Here is a 17080-nt window from a genome sequence, read left to right as displayed (position 1 = left end):
GATGTCAAGATATATTAAACACACATTTATAATATATAAATAGAATTTCATATTACTGATGCAAATACACACACCACAATGCATAAAATGAATTATACATAATCTCATTTTGAAAGATAAAAGTCAAAAATTAATAATTCAAAAGTATCCACATCAACTATATAAATTGATACTTGTTATATACAATTTTTAAACTCTTTAAAAGTTAAAAAAGTTTAAATCAAATACCCATTATCAAAACATTGAAATTTCATTAGTTCTTAATTTAGTTAAATAACAAATCCTAAAGAGTCAGTTTGACAGTAGTATCTTTTTTCTTTTAAAATGGTAGTAATGTTAATAGGAATAGCTGTAGCAGTAATAAACATAATAGCAAAACACTTAAATAGTGCTTACAATGTGCCAGATGCTATTCTAAACACAAAAGTCCTAACTGATTTGATAAGAATTATGCATCAACTATACAGCTTTTTATGGCAAAACTACACTAAAGCACTAACCTAAAGCTACACTAAAAATAATGTCTTATGTTTATGTAAGGTTAGTCATATATTTTTTGTTTAAATATCTTCTTTCTGGCTACCAATCCCATCTCCCACCATGCTAAAGGAATTGCCAGGCATGCTGAATGTGGGGTGGAAAATTAACACAAAGGTGAAGTGAGACCTCTTCCTCTGTGAAATCGCTCAGTTGTGAAAGCAGCTGAATCCTGTTCATGACAAACTTGTTAACGGGTCTGGTTGAGGTTTCCAGTCCTAAATCAAGTATAAAGCACCACGCCGATTACCCAGCACAGCACTGCATATGGTCTCCAAGTTAGGGATAATAGAACTAAAAACACCTTCATCAGAGAGGACAGGGAATTGAAAACGGCATTTCCTATTCTTTTCTCTATGACCACAGAAAGATAAAACTTTTTCTAGGAAACCAATGCCTACTACTCCCATCTTCGTCTTTAGTATTTTTTTCCTTTTATGTGAATGCTAGATGATTAATAGCATTGCTACTTGTTGGAACTAGAGTAGCTCTTTGTTGGAAAACAAATAGTTATTTTGTTTATAATTTAAGATCTCAACTTACTCTGAGGAATAGGAAAGACGAACAAAAAAATTCAGAGAAAATGTAAAGCAGTAATCATATTATCTAGTCATCATGGTCATCCAACAAATACGGAGAAAGTTTTTAAAATTAGTAACAATTGTGGTTTAGCCCACGTTTGCTGATATTTTCAAAGGGTGACTATTTTTCTGGTGTGTCATTATACCTCAGTAATATTTTTGCCTCTGATAAAATTTCTCAGTAGGAATATGTTGTCAAACAAAAAAGTCTTCAAATATCACCATAATAATCATGCCATTTTCCTACCTAAATGTCCTCTCATGACAATATTAAACTATTCAGTTAGTATACCCAAAATTCTAATGAACGAACTAAAGATGTTTTCATGGCAGAGTCTTGAAGAATGGGATTCCTGAATTTCTATAACCCTGAAAACGTAAATTAAGTTTTACAATATGAATTACAGTTTACAAACAATCAAAACAAAATATTTTGCAAACTGCAAATTAATCAGAGCCGGGAAATAGCACCCTACATAATTCTTTAAATACGCCATAAGTTTAAGCTATAAACCTGAAACTAGTAAACTCTCACACAAAACAGCTCTACGACCAAAATATTACTTAAAAAATTTATGCTATTACATACTTGAGAATGGTAGTTGATATGTAACAGAAAAGGATGGATTTATTACTATTACTAACAGAATACATATTTGGATTGGTTTATGTACCAAAAGTGTTGCTTAAAAACCATTAAACCTCATGATTTTATAGCTCATTCATAATACTTCAACAAACAACAGAAATAATTTCCTACGTTTGGGGGTTGTACATGCTTGAAGCTCTTACTCGAGGGTGGAGGGGGGGCATGGGCAATACATGAAACCTTAACACTTGTACCCCCATAATACACTAAAATAAAACAAATAAAGAAGAAGAAGAAAAAAAGAAATAATTTCTTAATATTTAATAATCTTTATTTTGGTGATTCATTAGCTAATACAGATAAATACATACAAAGATCATTTGTGAACAACCGATAGTACAAAATTCCTTTGTAAAAAAGGCAGGATAAAACCATAGTGTACAGAATATGTTATGCTATATTTTATAATACTGTCTTCTAAATCTGCAGTCCCCAACCCCTGGACCACAGATGGGTACTGGTCTGTGTCCTGTTAGGAAATGGAGGTAAGCAGCTGTCAAGCAAGCAAAGCTTCATCTGTATTCATAGCCACTCCCCATCACTAGCATCCCTGAGCTCTGCCTCCTGTCAGATCAGCTCTGGCATTAGATTTTGCATTATGGTGAGTTGTATAATTATTTCATTATACATTACAATGTAATAATAATATAAATGGAATGTGTTTGAGTCATTCCCAAACCATCCCCCCACCCCTGCCATGTCCATGGAAAACTATCTTCCATGAAACCAGTCCCTGGTGCCAAAAAGGTTGGGACCACTGTTCTAAATAGTTTATGAAACTGCTATCACACATAGAAATTTTATCAGGCAAAATTCAGTCTTAATTTGTAATTAGTTTCCTAAGAATACTTTTTTGGTTTTATTACAAATTTTCTCGCAAGGTGAGGTTATTTATGCCCCCTCCCCCTTTTTTCTGAGATACAGTCTTGCTTTGTTGCCCAGGCTAGAGTGAGTGCCGTGGCATCAGCCTAGCTCACAGCAACCTCAAACTCCTGGCCTCAAGCAATCCTGCTGCCTCAGCCTCCTGAGTAGCTGGGACTACAGGCATGCGCCACCATGCCCGGCTAATTTATATATATATATATATATATATATTAGTTGTCCAATTAATTTCTTTTTATTTATAGTAGAGACAGGGTCTTGCTCAGGCTGGTTTTGAACTCCTGACCTTGAGCAATCCACCCGCCTCGGCCTCCCAGAGTGCTAGGATTACAGGCGTGAGCTACCGCGCCCGGCCTAATGTCCCTTTTTAATAAACAGAAATAATTCTAAAAAGTTATACAGAAAAATCTAGAAACTATTAAAACACCATTAAACTTATTTGTCAATATCAGGGACTTTAATCAAAAGGGAAGCTATAATTGAAAGTCAGCTAGCTATAATGACCCAAAATTATGGCTGCATTCAAAAACATTAGTAAGTTTATGTTTTGACACATACCAAGAAGGGGAGACATATTCTGAAATATACGAAGCAACTCTGGTGCAATACATGGGCTGTTTTCCAATGTTACTAACCTACAAAGAAAAAGCAGATAATGAAATCACTTTCCGTGCCCATTAAAGCCATTAATTTAACTTAAATATAAAAAATAGTCTCATCTAAAGGACAAAAGAAAGTGGACAATACAGTAAGTTATAAAAATCATCTTCCTATGAAAAAATTACCAAATACCTCAAAAATTAAAAATCTACTACAAATTATGTAATATAATTTTTATATACATAGCAACGGTGATATAGAAAGTAACTACAAGTGACCCTTGAACAACACAAGTTTGATCTACACAAGTACACTTACATAAGGACTTTTTCAAACAAATGCATATTGAAAATACAGTATTTGAAGGATGCAAAACCCAAGTAGACAGGATCAACTTTTCATATACGCAGGGTCTGCAAGGCGGACTGAGGAACTTGAATATGTTTGTATATTGGTATGTGTGGCCATCCTGGAATAAATCCCCTGTGGATACTGAGGGAAGACTATATATATTAACTGTCTATAGTAATGAATATATAATGATAAAGCAAAAACATAATAATTATGGATTGGTCATGGAAGGATAAAAATTATTTGCTGTTCTGATTTTCTTGATATGTTCCTCTGCCAAATGTAATTGATATGTCCTTTGATGAGAAAGCAGACTAATAAATTGGAAAAACAATCAGTGCTAAATGCTTAATAAATACGAACTTAGTACAACAAAGGCCAATTACATGCCAATCTCACCACATTAGCAACATAAAACAATCAGTGTATAAAAAATATAACATATAGGAGTTGTAGTTTATCACAGAAGTGTATGGTTGGTTGATCTACTCACCTCCTCTCCCCTCAAAGAAATAAAAGAAAAACTATGATTGTCACCACAGGAGCAAGAAAGGGGGAAAACCCCTATTTGAAATCTAATATTTGCTACAAAAACTATTAACTGATTATAAACAGAAAAGAACTTCCTTAATCTGATAAGAGAGTATCAACTAATCACTCATAGCAAACACATTTAGTGATGACATGTTGAAACTATTCTCTTGAAAAGCAGAAACAAGGCTGGGTGTGGTAGCTCACCTCTGTAATCCTAGCACTCAGGGAGACCAAGGTGGGAAGACTGTTTAGGCTCAGGAGTTTGAGACCAGCCTGAGCAAGAGTAGAGACCCCAACTCTACTAAAAATAGAAAAAATAGCTGAGCATCATGGCATATGCCCAGCTATTAAGGAGGCTGAGGCAGGAGGATCACTTGAGCCCAGGAGTTTGAGGTTGCAGCGAGCTACCACAACACCATTGCACTCTACCCAGGGTGACAGAGTGAGACTCTATCTCAAGAAAAAGAAAGAAAAAGGCAGAAACAAGCCTCTAAAAACACTCTATATTATCTTGTCTACCTTCACATTTATTCAGTGTATATATAGAGGGCCTTTCACATAACATGCCAAGTGTGTTAATAAAAGATATAGACGTAAGAGATGAAAAAGTTAGTATCTACTATTTTTAAAAATGACCTAGAAATGACCTATAGAAAAGAAAGAGAGGAAGAATTTAAAGACAAATTATTCAAATTACCAAGAGAGAGTTCAACAAGGTCACTGAATATATCAATGCATATATGAAAATCAACTTTCTATATATCAAAGCAATATTAAGAAGTAAATGGATGAAGTTATCAGAGTCATGGACACAAAAATCCCACATCATAAAGATATCAATTCTCTCTAAATTGTTAAACAGAATCAAAACAATTTCAATTCAAATCCCTATACGGTTTTCCCTGGAAATTAAGTGAGCTGATTGTAAATGATTTAGAGGGCAAATGGCCAAGAACAGACAAGAAATTTCTCAAGAAAAGAAAATGTTATATAGATGGGAGGACCAGTGGGGTGACAGGGCAGAAGAGAGATACTTGATATACCAGACATTATAATTTACTATAAAACCACTGTAATAAATACAGTAAAGGAAACAGAAAGCACAATAAACACATTCTCCTTGGCAACGAATCCAGATTAGGGTTCTACTTGAAGCTTGCTTCTTTTCTCCCATTTTGTCACTACCTTTAAGGCCCATTCAGATTATTGTCACTCTCATTTCCTATGCTAGCTTCCACAGTATAAATCATGCTATTCAAAAAGGGGAAAAAACTTGAAGAATTTAAACTACTTAAAAAAAAATGACACGGTATGCAACTCCAGATTAAACTAACAAAGATAAAGGAGAAGTGACGCAAAGTGAAAGCACTATTGTTTACCACCAAAAAGGGGGAAGTTACCATTTTGACTAATAATTTGATAAAACTATATAAGAAGACCTTTGACTATAAAAACATAAAATTTAGTAATACCCTACCACAAAAAATATTGATAAGAGAGAGCATAAAGTAAAAAGACAGACTATCACCTCACCAAATAAATGTAAGACATTAAAATTCTATCGAAGTAAACCATGTTTGGTTAAAACATAAAAGATAAAAATTTGGTCTTTCTAGAAGACAAAAGTAAATTTCAACCAGAAAAGCTAAAATGTAAAAGATGAACAAAGATAGTTATTATATTATCTATATAATAATATAATCTATTACCTATATCTACTATCTATATCTATCTACTAATCTATTATCTATAAATCTAAACAAAATAAACCATGACAATGTTAATGCCAGATAAAATTTAAATGTAAAAGAACTAAAAGGAATATAAATCATTGCATACATATATTACATAACATGATGCTTCATGAAAACATCTGAGATTTTAAATACTTTAAATGTTTTAGGACTTAATAAGAAAAACAAAGATAATAAATTAACCTTTTATCTTGCAGGTTTAGGAAAATGTACCGAGAATTATATGTAAGAAGTAAAAAATTTAAAGCAGAAATAATTTTTTTTTTTTTTTTGAGACAGAGTCTCACTCTGTTGCCTGGGCTAGAATGCCATGGCTTTAGCCTGGCTCACAGCAACCTCAAACTCCTGGGCTTAAGAGATCCTTCTGCCTCAGTCTCCCAAGTAGCTGGGACTACAGGCACGTGCCACCATGCCTGGCTACATTTTTCTATATATTTTTAGTTGTACAGTTAATTTCTTTCTATTTTAGTAGATACAGGGGGTCTCGCTCTTGCTCAGGCTGGTCTTAAACTCCTGAGCTCAAACGATCTTCGTGCCCTGGCCTCCCAGAGTGTTAGGAATACATGTGTGAGCCACCAAACCCGGCCAGAAATAAATTAATGAAAGAACAGATACGTAAAATTTACAAAGCTAAGATGTAGCTCTTTCACAATTATAAAAAGACAAATCTCTTTAAAAAATGAACTTTTAAAAGAGATAAAAATAAAACTGTTAAGTGGCCAAGATAAAGCAAACGTAGAAGTTTTTCTATTAGCATTTTAAAAGACTAAATGCCAAAACTAACAGACACTGAAAATCAAAACCAAAATAAATATGTATAAACTAATAATTGAGGAATAACCTCAGGATGCCATTAAAAATAATTTATAATTGTAAATTATAATTTATATAAATTTATAATATTAATTAATAAGTTAATAATAATGTTTGTACTAAGAAGAAAGGCTAAAAACTGATTAGCTAATTCTTAGAATGTAGGTAATGACAAAGAAAAGTAAACCTAAAGCAAGTAGAACAAGAAGATAATAAACAAGAGCAGAAATTAATAAATAAGAAAAAAATATACAACAAAGAAAATCAAAGCCAATTCTTTGGGGGAGAAAAAAAAGAAGAAGAAAATCAAAGCCAAAATAATACTAACAAATCTCTAATGGGATAGATCAAGAGGAAAATAAGGAGCAGCCATGGGGGAGGAGGAGGATCATATATCTCAGCAGTCCCCAACCTTTTTGACATCAGGGACCATATTTATGAATGCAATTTTTCCATGAACTGGGACTAGGTTTGGGGGTGAGGGTGGGGAATAGATGGTTTTGAGATGATTCAAGTGCATGACATTTACTGTGCACTTTATTCCTATTATTATTACATTGTAATATATAATGAAATAGTTATACAACTCACTACAGGTTGAGGACTACTGACATATCTGGTCCAAGAGTTTCAGTCTATATTCATGACTACAAACATCAACTAGTACTGATTACCCCTAACAAGTTCAAACTGAGAAAACTATTACACTTTAGGCCTCTAGACCTTGGATTCCCGTCACCAGCCTGCTGTTGCCCCATTTCCATACATACTCCTAATAGTAAAAGCTCTCTAAGAAGTTATGAATGCTCACAGTCTGTACTTACTATTCCCCTTACTTTTTGCCAATTCATTCTTCAATCTACTCCAATTCTCATTTCTGTTCTTAGAACTCCACTGAAAACTCTCCTTTCCAACTACATCAGTACATAGCTCTTCTGTGTCTTCATAGATGCTCCCCTTTTATCCTCGAAATGTAAGTTCATTAGGGTTCTGCCCTAGGCAAAATGCTCTCTATCTGCCATTCTCTTCCTAAGCAACCTTATATATATTCTCAGGCTTCAAATGCCATGTACAAAGTGTTAACCACTTTAGCAAACTACCACAACCTCACAACAGCCATGTGAGGTAGGAATGATATTTTCACATATTACAGATAAGGAAATTAAGGCTCCAAGACAATACTTTATTCAAATGATACATCTAATACAGTGGTATAACTGGGATTGGCACCCATATCTATCTAACTCCAAATATGAGCTTTAACTCACTAAGAAAAATATATGAAAAAATTTGTGCCCCGATTCTTTAATCTAGAGAAACTTAACTATTAATAAATTTAGTAATTTAAAAAAAAATTATCCTAATTATTTTCATTTACACATAACTAAAGGATAAGGGGGAAAAATTTACCATTAATAGAGCGGTACATTTTTATTACCTATTTATATAATCCTTTGAAAATTTATACAGTTTAATAAGAACAATATATTAAGTTAGTAATACTGATAAGTCTATTTCTTTATCATATTTGAAATTTTTCTAATATTCAACAACATATAGGATCTATATGTTTACAAAAAAGCACGTGGATGCCAGAGATCAATATTTTAATTTCTAATCTAGAACAGGGGTTGGCAAACTGCAGTTCATGGGCTAAATTCTACCCATGTATTTATTTCTGTAAATCAGGGGTCCTCAAACCACGGCCTATGGGCCACATGCGGCCCACCGAGGACTTTTGTCCGGTCTGCCAGATGTTTTTGCCGCCAATGCCTGTCCTGCCTAGCAGCTAACTCATCCCAAGCCAACAGTGCGCATGTGTGGAATGTGCGCCACACTCTCCAACAGCCCTCCAAAGGTCTGAGGGATAGTGAACTGGCCCCCTGTTTAAAAAGTTTTAGGACCCCTACTGTAAATGATGTTTAACTGGAGCACAACCACGTCCACTCCTTTGTGTATTGTCTGTGACTTCTTTGACACTCAGAGCAGAGTTGAGTAATTCTGAAAGAGACTATATGACTTGGACAGTAAAAATATTTACTGTCTGGCCCTTTACAGAAAAGGTTTGCCAATCTCTGATCTACACTCTATCCTTGTACAAAAATAAATATATGAAAAGATTTCAACAACATGCTAATTTACAACCAAACTTTCTAGATGCCATTTAAGTTCAAACAATATAATCTAGAAAAGAGTATGAGAAACCCAAATTGCAACTTATTAAATATCTACCTAGTTAAGTTTTAAAATCGTTCCTCTATTATTCTGATATAGATCATTAATTTGTACCAAAGATTATTTCTAAGAACCAAAACTGTTAATTCCTGGAACACCTAAGCAAAACAAAGGAAAGAAGGAAGTTCCAAAGGAAGGAAGTTCTGAAGGGAGGGAAACAGGTAGGGAGGGAGAAAGGGAGGGAAACAAATGTCATTTTTTTCTATGGTTGATTTCTAGGATTTACTTTTTTAATTCCAATAGTCAATTTATACACTGGGATTCTTAAACCTTTCATGTATTATTGAAAGATTTTCTCTGAAGAAAACTGTTGCCATCAGTAAGATGAGTTTAACAAAACAAAAGGATTTTTCAGCACAGTTCTTTACATACAGGTGGGCCATCAACAAACATTTTATGGCACTGAGCTGCCACAGAAGCAGAGCTGTGGTTTTGTTTTTGTTTCTTTTTTAAAAACCTCTTAATATTACATTCTATTCACTCTGTAAAATAATAAATAAAGACTATTTGCATTTGGGACAGAAGTATAATATCTCGATACTTACTGGGTAAGATACAGTAAGAGGTTGAAAATAATGCCTCGATATCCCCCAAAACATCTCACATAACAGACTGGAAATTTCAACTCAATTTTTAATTAGGAAAAGTTATCAAATTCCCATTTTACATGTCAAATTCCAGAAGATGAAAAGCAGCTGAATTCTTACTGGAATTTCCCCTTTAACTTTTGTCTATTTTAAGCCTACACTGAGTAACAGCTGACAAAAAAGATAAAGAGCTGTTGTACTACTCAATTTGGGAAAACCAATTTTATGTTTTTGTTTTTAGATGCTGACTATTGAAAGCCCAGTTACATGACCTTTACTTTATTGGCATGAGTAGGGAAGGCCACAAAAAAAAAAAAAAAAAAAAAAAGATCCATGGTATCAAGTTTTTCCTCTTACCATAATTCTAAACCATCTTCCAGAAGATAAACATGTGGAGGCTGGGAAACATCTGTACTCAGTTGAATAACTGGGAGCAGGAAAGGGTACAGGTTCTTGCTGTCTGCTCCTAATCCCTATGGGAAGTATAAATAAAGCTTACAATAAGACACTCTAAGGTTCCACCCCCCACCAAAAATTCATCTATCATATAAAGGCCCTAAAGCCAATTTATAAATAATAAATCAGATATTTTAAGAATTGTCCTAATTATAAACAATAGTAAAACAAAGTTAGCTCTAATTAAAATTGTAAAGCAAAAAATCAAAAAATACTTTTCAATTGCCTAATGGCAGTAAAAATACATACACATGCCAAGGCTACACACATCTGTACATTTTAAGAGATTCCACATATAAGAAATAGTTCTTTTTCACCTCCCTGTGACTACTGAGGAGGGATAAACATTGGTATTTTAAATTCTGTAAACACTCTCACCTAAATAATCTAAAATGAACTTAGCCTAAGTGCTCATCAGTAACATAATTATATTATAGAACTTTCATATTCAAGAATACTAAGCAGCCATAAAGTAAGATTTGGCATGGAATGAAAAAATTTTCAAAATTAATTACATATTGGATTTAAAAGGTACAGATGTATGTATAACAATTACACATGTCAAAGAATTTTTAAAATGTCTACATATCTATTATACATATGCAGATAGATACATAAAAATGTTTCTGACAGCAAAGAAAAAACTGTTGATAATAGATAAAAATGGGAAAGGAAAAACAATGCTAAGAAGGCAAACAGATTTTCACTTTCTGTGTGCTTTTTATAGAAAATATGTACTTACTGAAGAACTTTTGTTAATATTTTTAATGAGCCAAGAATAAAAAGATAGAGGAAGAGAGGGTTTAATCTAAAATTCTTGTTTGCCTAATCACTGTCTCAGGGAAGCTGATTCAGTATATCACACTATAAGTACTTTGGAAGACAACCAAAAAAATAGAAAATCTATCTCTAAACCATAATAATATTTATAATCTAATAAACACAGAAAGGAAAACAAATAAGCTACCAAACATCTCCTCGCTTAAGAAATAATTCAAATGTCAATATAGTTTATAGCAAATTACAATGCCACAAAATATATACATATTTCCCTTTTGATGGCATATATATACTAAGTTCGATCTCGTTTTTTGCTATTTTCAAGTGTACATTATTATTAACAGTCACCAAGTTGTACATTAAATCTCTAGAATTGATTCATTCTAAGTGAAACTTTGTATACTTTCCCTAAGACATTTGCCCAAGACATTACCCAGGCAACCATCATTCTACTCTCTGCTTCCATGAGTTCACCTTTTTTTAGATTCCACATACGTCTTTCAGTTCAATCTTTACCAGTGGGACATAAACACTTCAATGGAAATATATAAAGTTTATCCTTAAATGGAAGTATAATTTTGGCCCTTTCTATAAATAAAAATCATTTGGAACATCTTATTAAAGAGTTTTCCAAAAGAAGAGAGTTATAAAAATGTCATTGTTCAATAAAGTAGAATATTTGGCATTAAAATTCAGTTAAATTTCACTATCTATAGTTCAATATTTTGTGGAATAAAAGAAAGAACATTAAGAAAAATTAGTCAAGTTCATTTTGATTATCAAGTAGACTTAAAATTTCCTTGGAAAATTAGCATTTATCTACTTACTTAAATATGTGTCCTCATAAGCAAGACATGCCAGCGTTAGCAAAACTAAAGTAAGTAATTGCTAAACACACGAAGACTCTCTCAGTTAAAGGTTGAAGAAATTTAATACTTTATAAGCTAGTGGCTGAAAGATGTGTCTAATCCCTGATGTACAGCTTTAAGTAAATGTGAACACTCTTTGGGCCCACAGTAACTACAAGACATTGTCTACAGTATTATGGAAGTTCAAAAATAAATTCATCAGTTATTTAGAAAACTACTGGAAATGATTAAAGAGGAGAAAATCATACTGTATTAATACTATAATTACATAAGATGTAAAGGGAACTGGGTAATGGATACATGGAGTCGCTGGACGATCTTTGAAATTTCCTGTCAACCTATAATTATTTCAAAAAAAGTTAAGGAAAAAAAAGAATAGCACCTTCTATTGGCCTTTCTTAGGGTAGAAAGGCTCTCTTCTCCCATTCCACGAACACAGTGATGATTTCCAAACCTACTGCCTTTAACCCAACTCTGAACTCCAGACAATCAAATGACTACAGGATATCATCATCCAGAAGGCATCTCAAACTCTAATACTGAACCACCTCATTGCTGTCCCAAAAGAACAGTTCCTCTTCCCACATTTCCTAACTCAAGTGACATGAACCACTATCTACCTAGTGATGAATTATATCCCAACTACTTCCTGGTTCCTCTTCTTCCTCACCTCCCACAGCCAAATGATCCTTAATTCTATCTCTTCAACATTCTTCAAACCTTTCCCCATCTTTCCATGGCTTTAATTCAGGTCCCCTTCATCTTTTTCATGGTTAATAGAAAGGGTCTCCTAACTACTCTCCTTAAGCTTAGTTTTACCCCATTCCAAACCAGTGTTCCCAGTGGTGCCCTATTTACTTTTCTGAAATAAAAATGATCATAGCTCTTTCTCTGAACTTGAAGAGATGTTCTTTTAGCCTTCCTGTCAAGCTCTCTACTCTATGTTATAGCTATACCAAACAACTCATAGTATTATGTTAAGTCACTATGTTAACATCGGGGAAAAGCTAACAGATTCAGATTCAATATATGCATTTACTACTTATTCTCTCCCAAAACGAACTAAAAAGGTATAGAAGAATCTCTTTTAAATACCTAAAACCATAAGAACAAAGGTAGCATAAGAATAATAAAAGCAATTCAGTTTGGAAGGTAGAAAGACAGACAAGTACTGACTTAGCAGACTAAGAAACCAAGGCTCAAATCCAGCAGGGTGGTTAGGAGTAGACAAGAAGCAACCTGACTTACATTATAGAACCTCCAAAAGACTCAGAAACTGGTGTAACCAGGTATTTTGAGAAGTGTGTGTTTGCAAGGTGGTAAAGGTGAAGTGTTAATAAGAAGACAACTTTTAGAAAGTGTTTAAAAAGTCAAGATCTCATCCACATACATAAGCAGACAAACAACTGGTTGTCCTCTGAACCAGCATAAAACTGGTGGTTTATTTTCTGGTAAGATAAAACAGTCTCAAGAGGGATATCAGGTAATCCAGAACAGGGATACAACATAAAACAGGCAGATTCTATTAGTATGTAACAGGCAAGAGACTGAACGATCTTTCAATGAGGAAAACCTCAAAATATTGACATCGAAAATTCTCCTACAAAATCTAGCCAGATCATCATAAAGGAAAAAACTCACATATTGCAACCTTCCCACACACACTCGATCCTTCCACTCAGCTTTTTAGTGTCTACTCCTAAATTTACAGACAAAAAATGTTGATCTTGAAGTTGGGTGATTCATTATATTGTATTTCCTTTTCTCTGTATGCTTCAAGTTTTTCATAATAGAAAGTACATAAACAAAATCAGGCAACCCAGGATCAACAGATATGATTAATTAAAACATCTAATATGAAAAACAGAATAAAACATAAACAGAAATTTGTATCTTGAAGGAAACAGAGATGAGACAGAGACAAAAGCTTGGAAAAAATACATCATTAATATCCTCGGTAAAATAAAAGAAAACACTGCATTCATGAAACAAAAATAAAATGTTGTACAAAAGGATTATTCAACAAAGCAAAAGAGAACTCATAGACATTAAAACATGACAGCAGGGGGAAAAATACCCTCAATTAAAAGGTTGAACGGGCCGGGCGTGGTGGCTCAAGCCTGTAATCCTAGCTCTCTGGGAGGCTGAGGCGGGCGGATTGCTCGAGGTCAGGAGTTCGAAACCAGCCTGAGCAAGAGCGAAGACCCCGTCTCTACTATAAATGGAAAGAAATTAATTGGCCAACTAAAAATATATACAAAAAATTAGCCGGGCATGGTGGCGCATGCCTGTAGTCCCAGCTACTCGGGAGACTGAGGCAGGAGGATCGCTTGAGCCTAGGAGTTTGAGGTTGCTGTGAGCTAGGCTGACGCCACGGCACTCACTCTAGCCTGGGCAACAAAGTGAGACTCTGTCTCAAAAAAAAAAAAAAAAAAAGGTTGAACGATAGGTTGAGGAAATCCCCTAGAAAGGAGAACAAAGGACAAAGAGAAGAAAAGGCAGAAAAGAAGCAGTAAGAAAAGTAAATGACTGGTTCAGAGCATCTACCATATAAGTAACAAAAAGTTCAAAAGAGAGGAAAGAAAAACATGAACAAGTGGAAATAATCAATAAAATACAATAAAGTTATCAAGAACCCAGGAACATAAGTTTCCAGTTTGAACTGTCCACCAACTATCCAGAATAATGGATTAAATCACACTAACACCAACTGAAATTAAAAATAGAAACACAGAGATAATCATACAAATTGTCAGAGAAGAGAAGGAGGGATGACATATTCAAAAATCAAGAATTAGAATGGTTTCAGAGTTCCTAGAGCAACACTAGAAGCTGTAAGACAACGGAAAAATGCCTCTAAAATTTTGAGGAGAAAATTTAGAATTTTATACCAGCCAAACTACTAATCAATGTGAAAGTACAATAAACATATTTTTACACATGCAAAATCTCGAAAAAAATTATCCCCAATGTATCTTTTGCAGTATGTCACTGCCATTCACAGGGTCCATCAGAAACAGAAAGAGGGAGTAAAATAAGAAATACATGACATGAGGCATGGAAAACAGGCACCTCACAGAAGAGACAGGCAAGAATCCTTTTTGAAAATTGAGGATCCAGTTATAACAGCTATGCATGAGCATAAAGTAAAACCATTCCAAACTAAAGTGCATAACAATTTTTCATATTTCTTCACAATGATGAAACAGTTTGTTTGACCATACTGAGGGAATAAGATGAAGAGTATGGTTCAATTATATAGAAAACTAAGTGTACTGGGCAGAAATCTAAGATAGCTACCTAAGCTCCCTAGTCCCTGTTGCAGACACACCATTCATTATTTAATCAAACACTAACCTAGATATTATTGTGAAGAAACCTTACATATATAATTAAGGTCCCAAATCAATTAGCCATAAGACAGGGAGACTATCCAAGTGGGCCTGACCTACTCACATGTGCCCTTTAAAAAAGTTTTCCCTGGCTGGTTGCATAAGGAAACTCACAGAATCCAAGCCTCAGGGGATCTCACATTTGAGAATTTCCCCAATGCTAACATTAAAGATGTGTCAAGGAATGTGGCTGGACTCTGGAGAATAAGAGAAGTCCCTAGCTGACAACCAACAAGTAAACTGGGACTTTAATCCTACAGATCAAGGAGCTAAATTCTGCCAACAAGAGGAATAAGTGTAGAAACAGCTTCTTCCCCAAAGCCTCCAGGGGAAAACTTAGTCTAGCAGACACCTCAATTTCAGTCCATTAGATCCTAATCAGAGAATTCAGACAGTGTGCCCAGACTTCTGCCTTACAGAAGTATGAGTTAATAAATGGATACAGTTTCAAGCCATCAAGTTTATGGTATTTTACTATACAACAATAGAAAACTTATATAATAGCAAACAAAATTATTAATACAAGGGTAGAAGATGGAAAGACTTGTACAAGAAAGAAAATTAATCATGACATAATGATATATGCCTTCAATAGCCTTTATATAGTCACACAAATAAAGACCTTAAATAGTACCTACCTTAAGTTACAATGTAACTATATTGGGAGAATGGCAGGATAGGAGTAACATAGAGGGTGTATCAAAGGATTAAATTTTCATCTTTTGTGCAGGAAAGTCAAGACATAATGCTTATAATGCTTAAATCAAGAATAAATAATATAAGTAACAACATGTTACCCTGAACTAGAAAGATTAAAAAACCTAAAAGATCTGGCTATCACAGCAAAAGAAGATTCTCCCACCAAACAGGAAACAGAGAAGAGGAGAAGCAGTATGCTGTCACTTTTCATAAAAAAGTCTTTAAGACTGCTTAACCTATCTACATGAAAAACTGGTTAATATATACGCCTGAAAAAAATAAACAAAATGTACCACATTCTCTCATGTCTACGGAACTTTACACATGCTGCTCCATGTGTCTAAAATACCCATACTACTATCTCTCCTAAACCACAATACTTCAAAGCCAAAATGTCTGAAATCAAATTCATTCCTCTCCCTTCAAAAGTAACTTATCTGTTTTCCAGCCTTCCCAAGTTATGATTGGGAAAACTTTTATTTTAAATCAAGGAAAAAGAGTGAAATGAAAACATAAGCTATATTTATGCAGAAAAGCCCTGAACACCAGGGAAACTGCATGCACAGTACAATGGACTGCACAGATCATGAGTCTATCATCACTGGAGACCACTACATCTAATCGAATAAATCTTTGTTTTTCTTTTGTTTATTTTTCCTTTTTTTTCTTTTGAAAATCAAATAAATCTTTAAAAGGTAGAGAATAGTTTTCAAATGTCCTCAAAAAAATGTATGAAGCATACAAAATTTGTTTTAAAACTGTTTAGATCATACATGAAAAAAAGTAGAATGTGAAGCTTTTCAATTAACATAAATCACATAAAAATAATGAAAAACTTTTTAAAAGAACAAAAAAAACCACCTAAAAACCTCTCAAGACCCTGTTCTCCCATCCTCCCCACAAAAAAAACTCTGTAGAGAAGTCACTTACCTGCACAAGATGAATAAGTGTCGTCAAAATAGCACATCTCAACATATTGTGTTCTTCACTTTGCTTCCAAAGAAGGGGCAAATATTGCACCAAACATCCCACATATGGTCGTATCTATTGTAGTAAAAGTGGGGGAAGCAACAGAATCATATTAGTAAAGAAGGTAACTTATTTTGAGAAACACTGACAGAACACTATTAAGTCCCAGGCAACAAACACTTAATATTCACTAGATGTAATATGTTAAATCTATATTCTTTTAAAGATAAATCAGATACCACATAGATATCCATGGCCCTATGGTAAATATTTTAAAATAATTTTAAACAAGTATGAAATTTATTGAACGAAATAAAATATATGAATATGAAACAACGTTCTTTAGAGATGAATAGACAATGCTGCTATATCCTGCTACTTTTTAAATAAAA

General features: G+C 33.9%; 1 protein-coding gene across 1 annotated transcript in view; it reads right to left on the bottom strand.

Annotated features, from left to right (window-relative positions):
* Nucleotides 1-17080, bottom strand: part of IPO11 (importin 11) — a 197985-nt gene that overhangs the window by 92005 nt on the left and 88900 nt on the right. Inside the window, exons 21-23 of the mRNA XM_012784031.3 lie at nt 16650-16763; nt 9881-9996; nt 3208-3284 (exon numbers count right to left, since the gene is read on the bottom strand). Of these exons, the coding sequence (XP_012639485.1) occupies nt 3208-3284; nt 9881-9996; nt 16650-16763 (307 nt within the window). The remainder of the gene's footprint in view (nt 1-3207; nt 3285-9880; nt 9997-16649; nt 16764-17080) is intronic.

Source organism: Microcebus murinus, chromosome 11 (assembly GCF_040939455.1).
Source record: "Microcebus murinus isolate Inina chromosome 11, M.murinus_Inina_mat1.0, whole genome shotgun sequence".
Classification (NCBI taxonomy): Eukaryota; Metazoa; Chordata; class Mammalia; order Primates; family Cheirogaleidae; genus Microcebus; species Microcebus murinus.
Note: the sequence above shows the minus strand (reverse complement) of the source record. Positions and strands in the feature narration are given on the sequence as shown.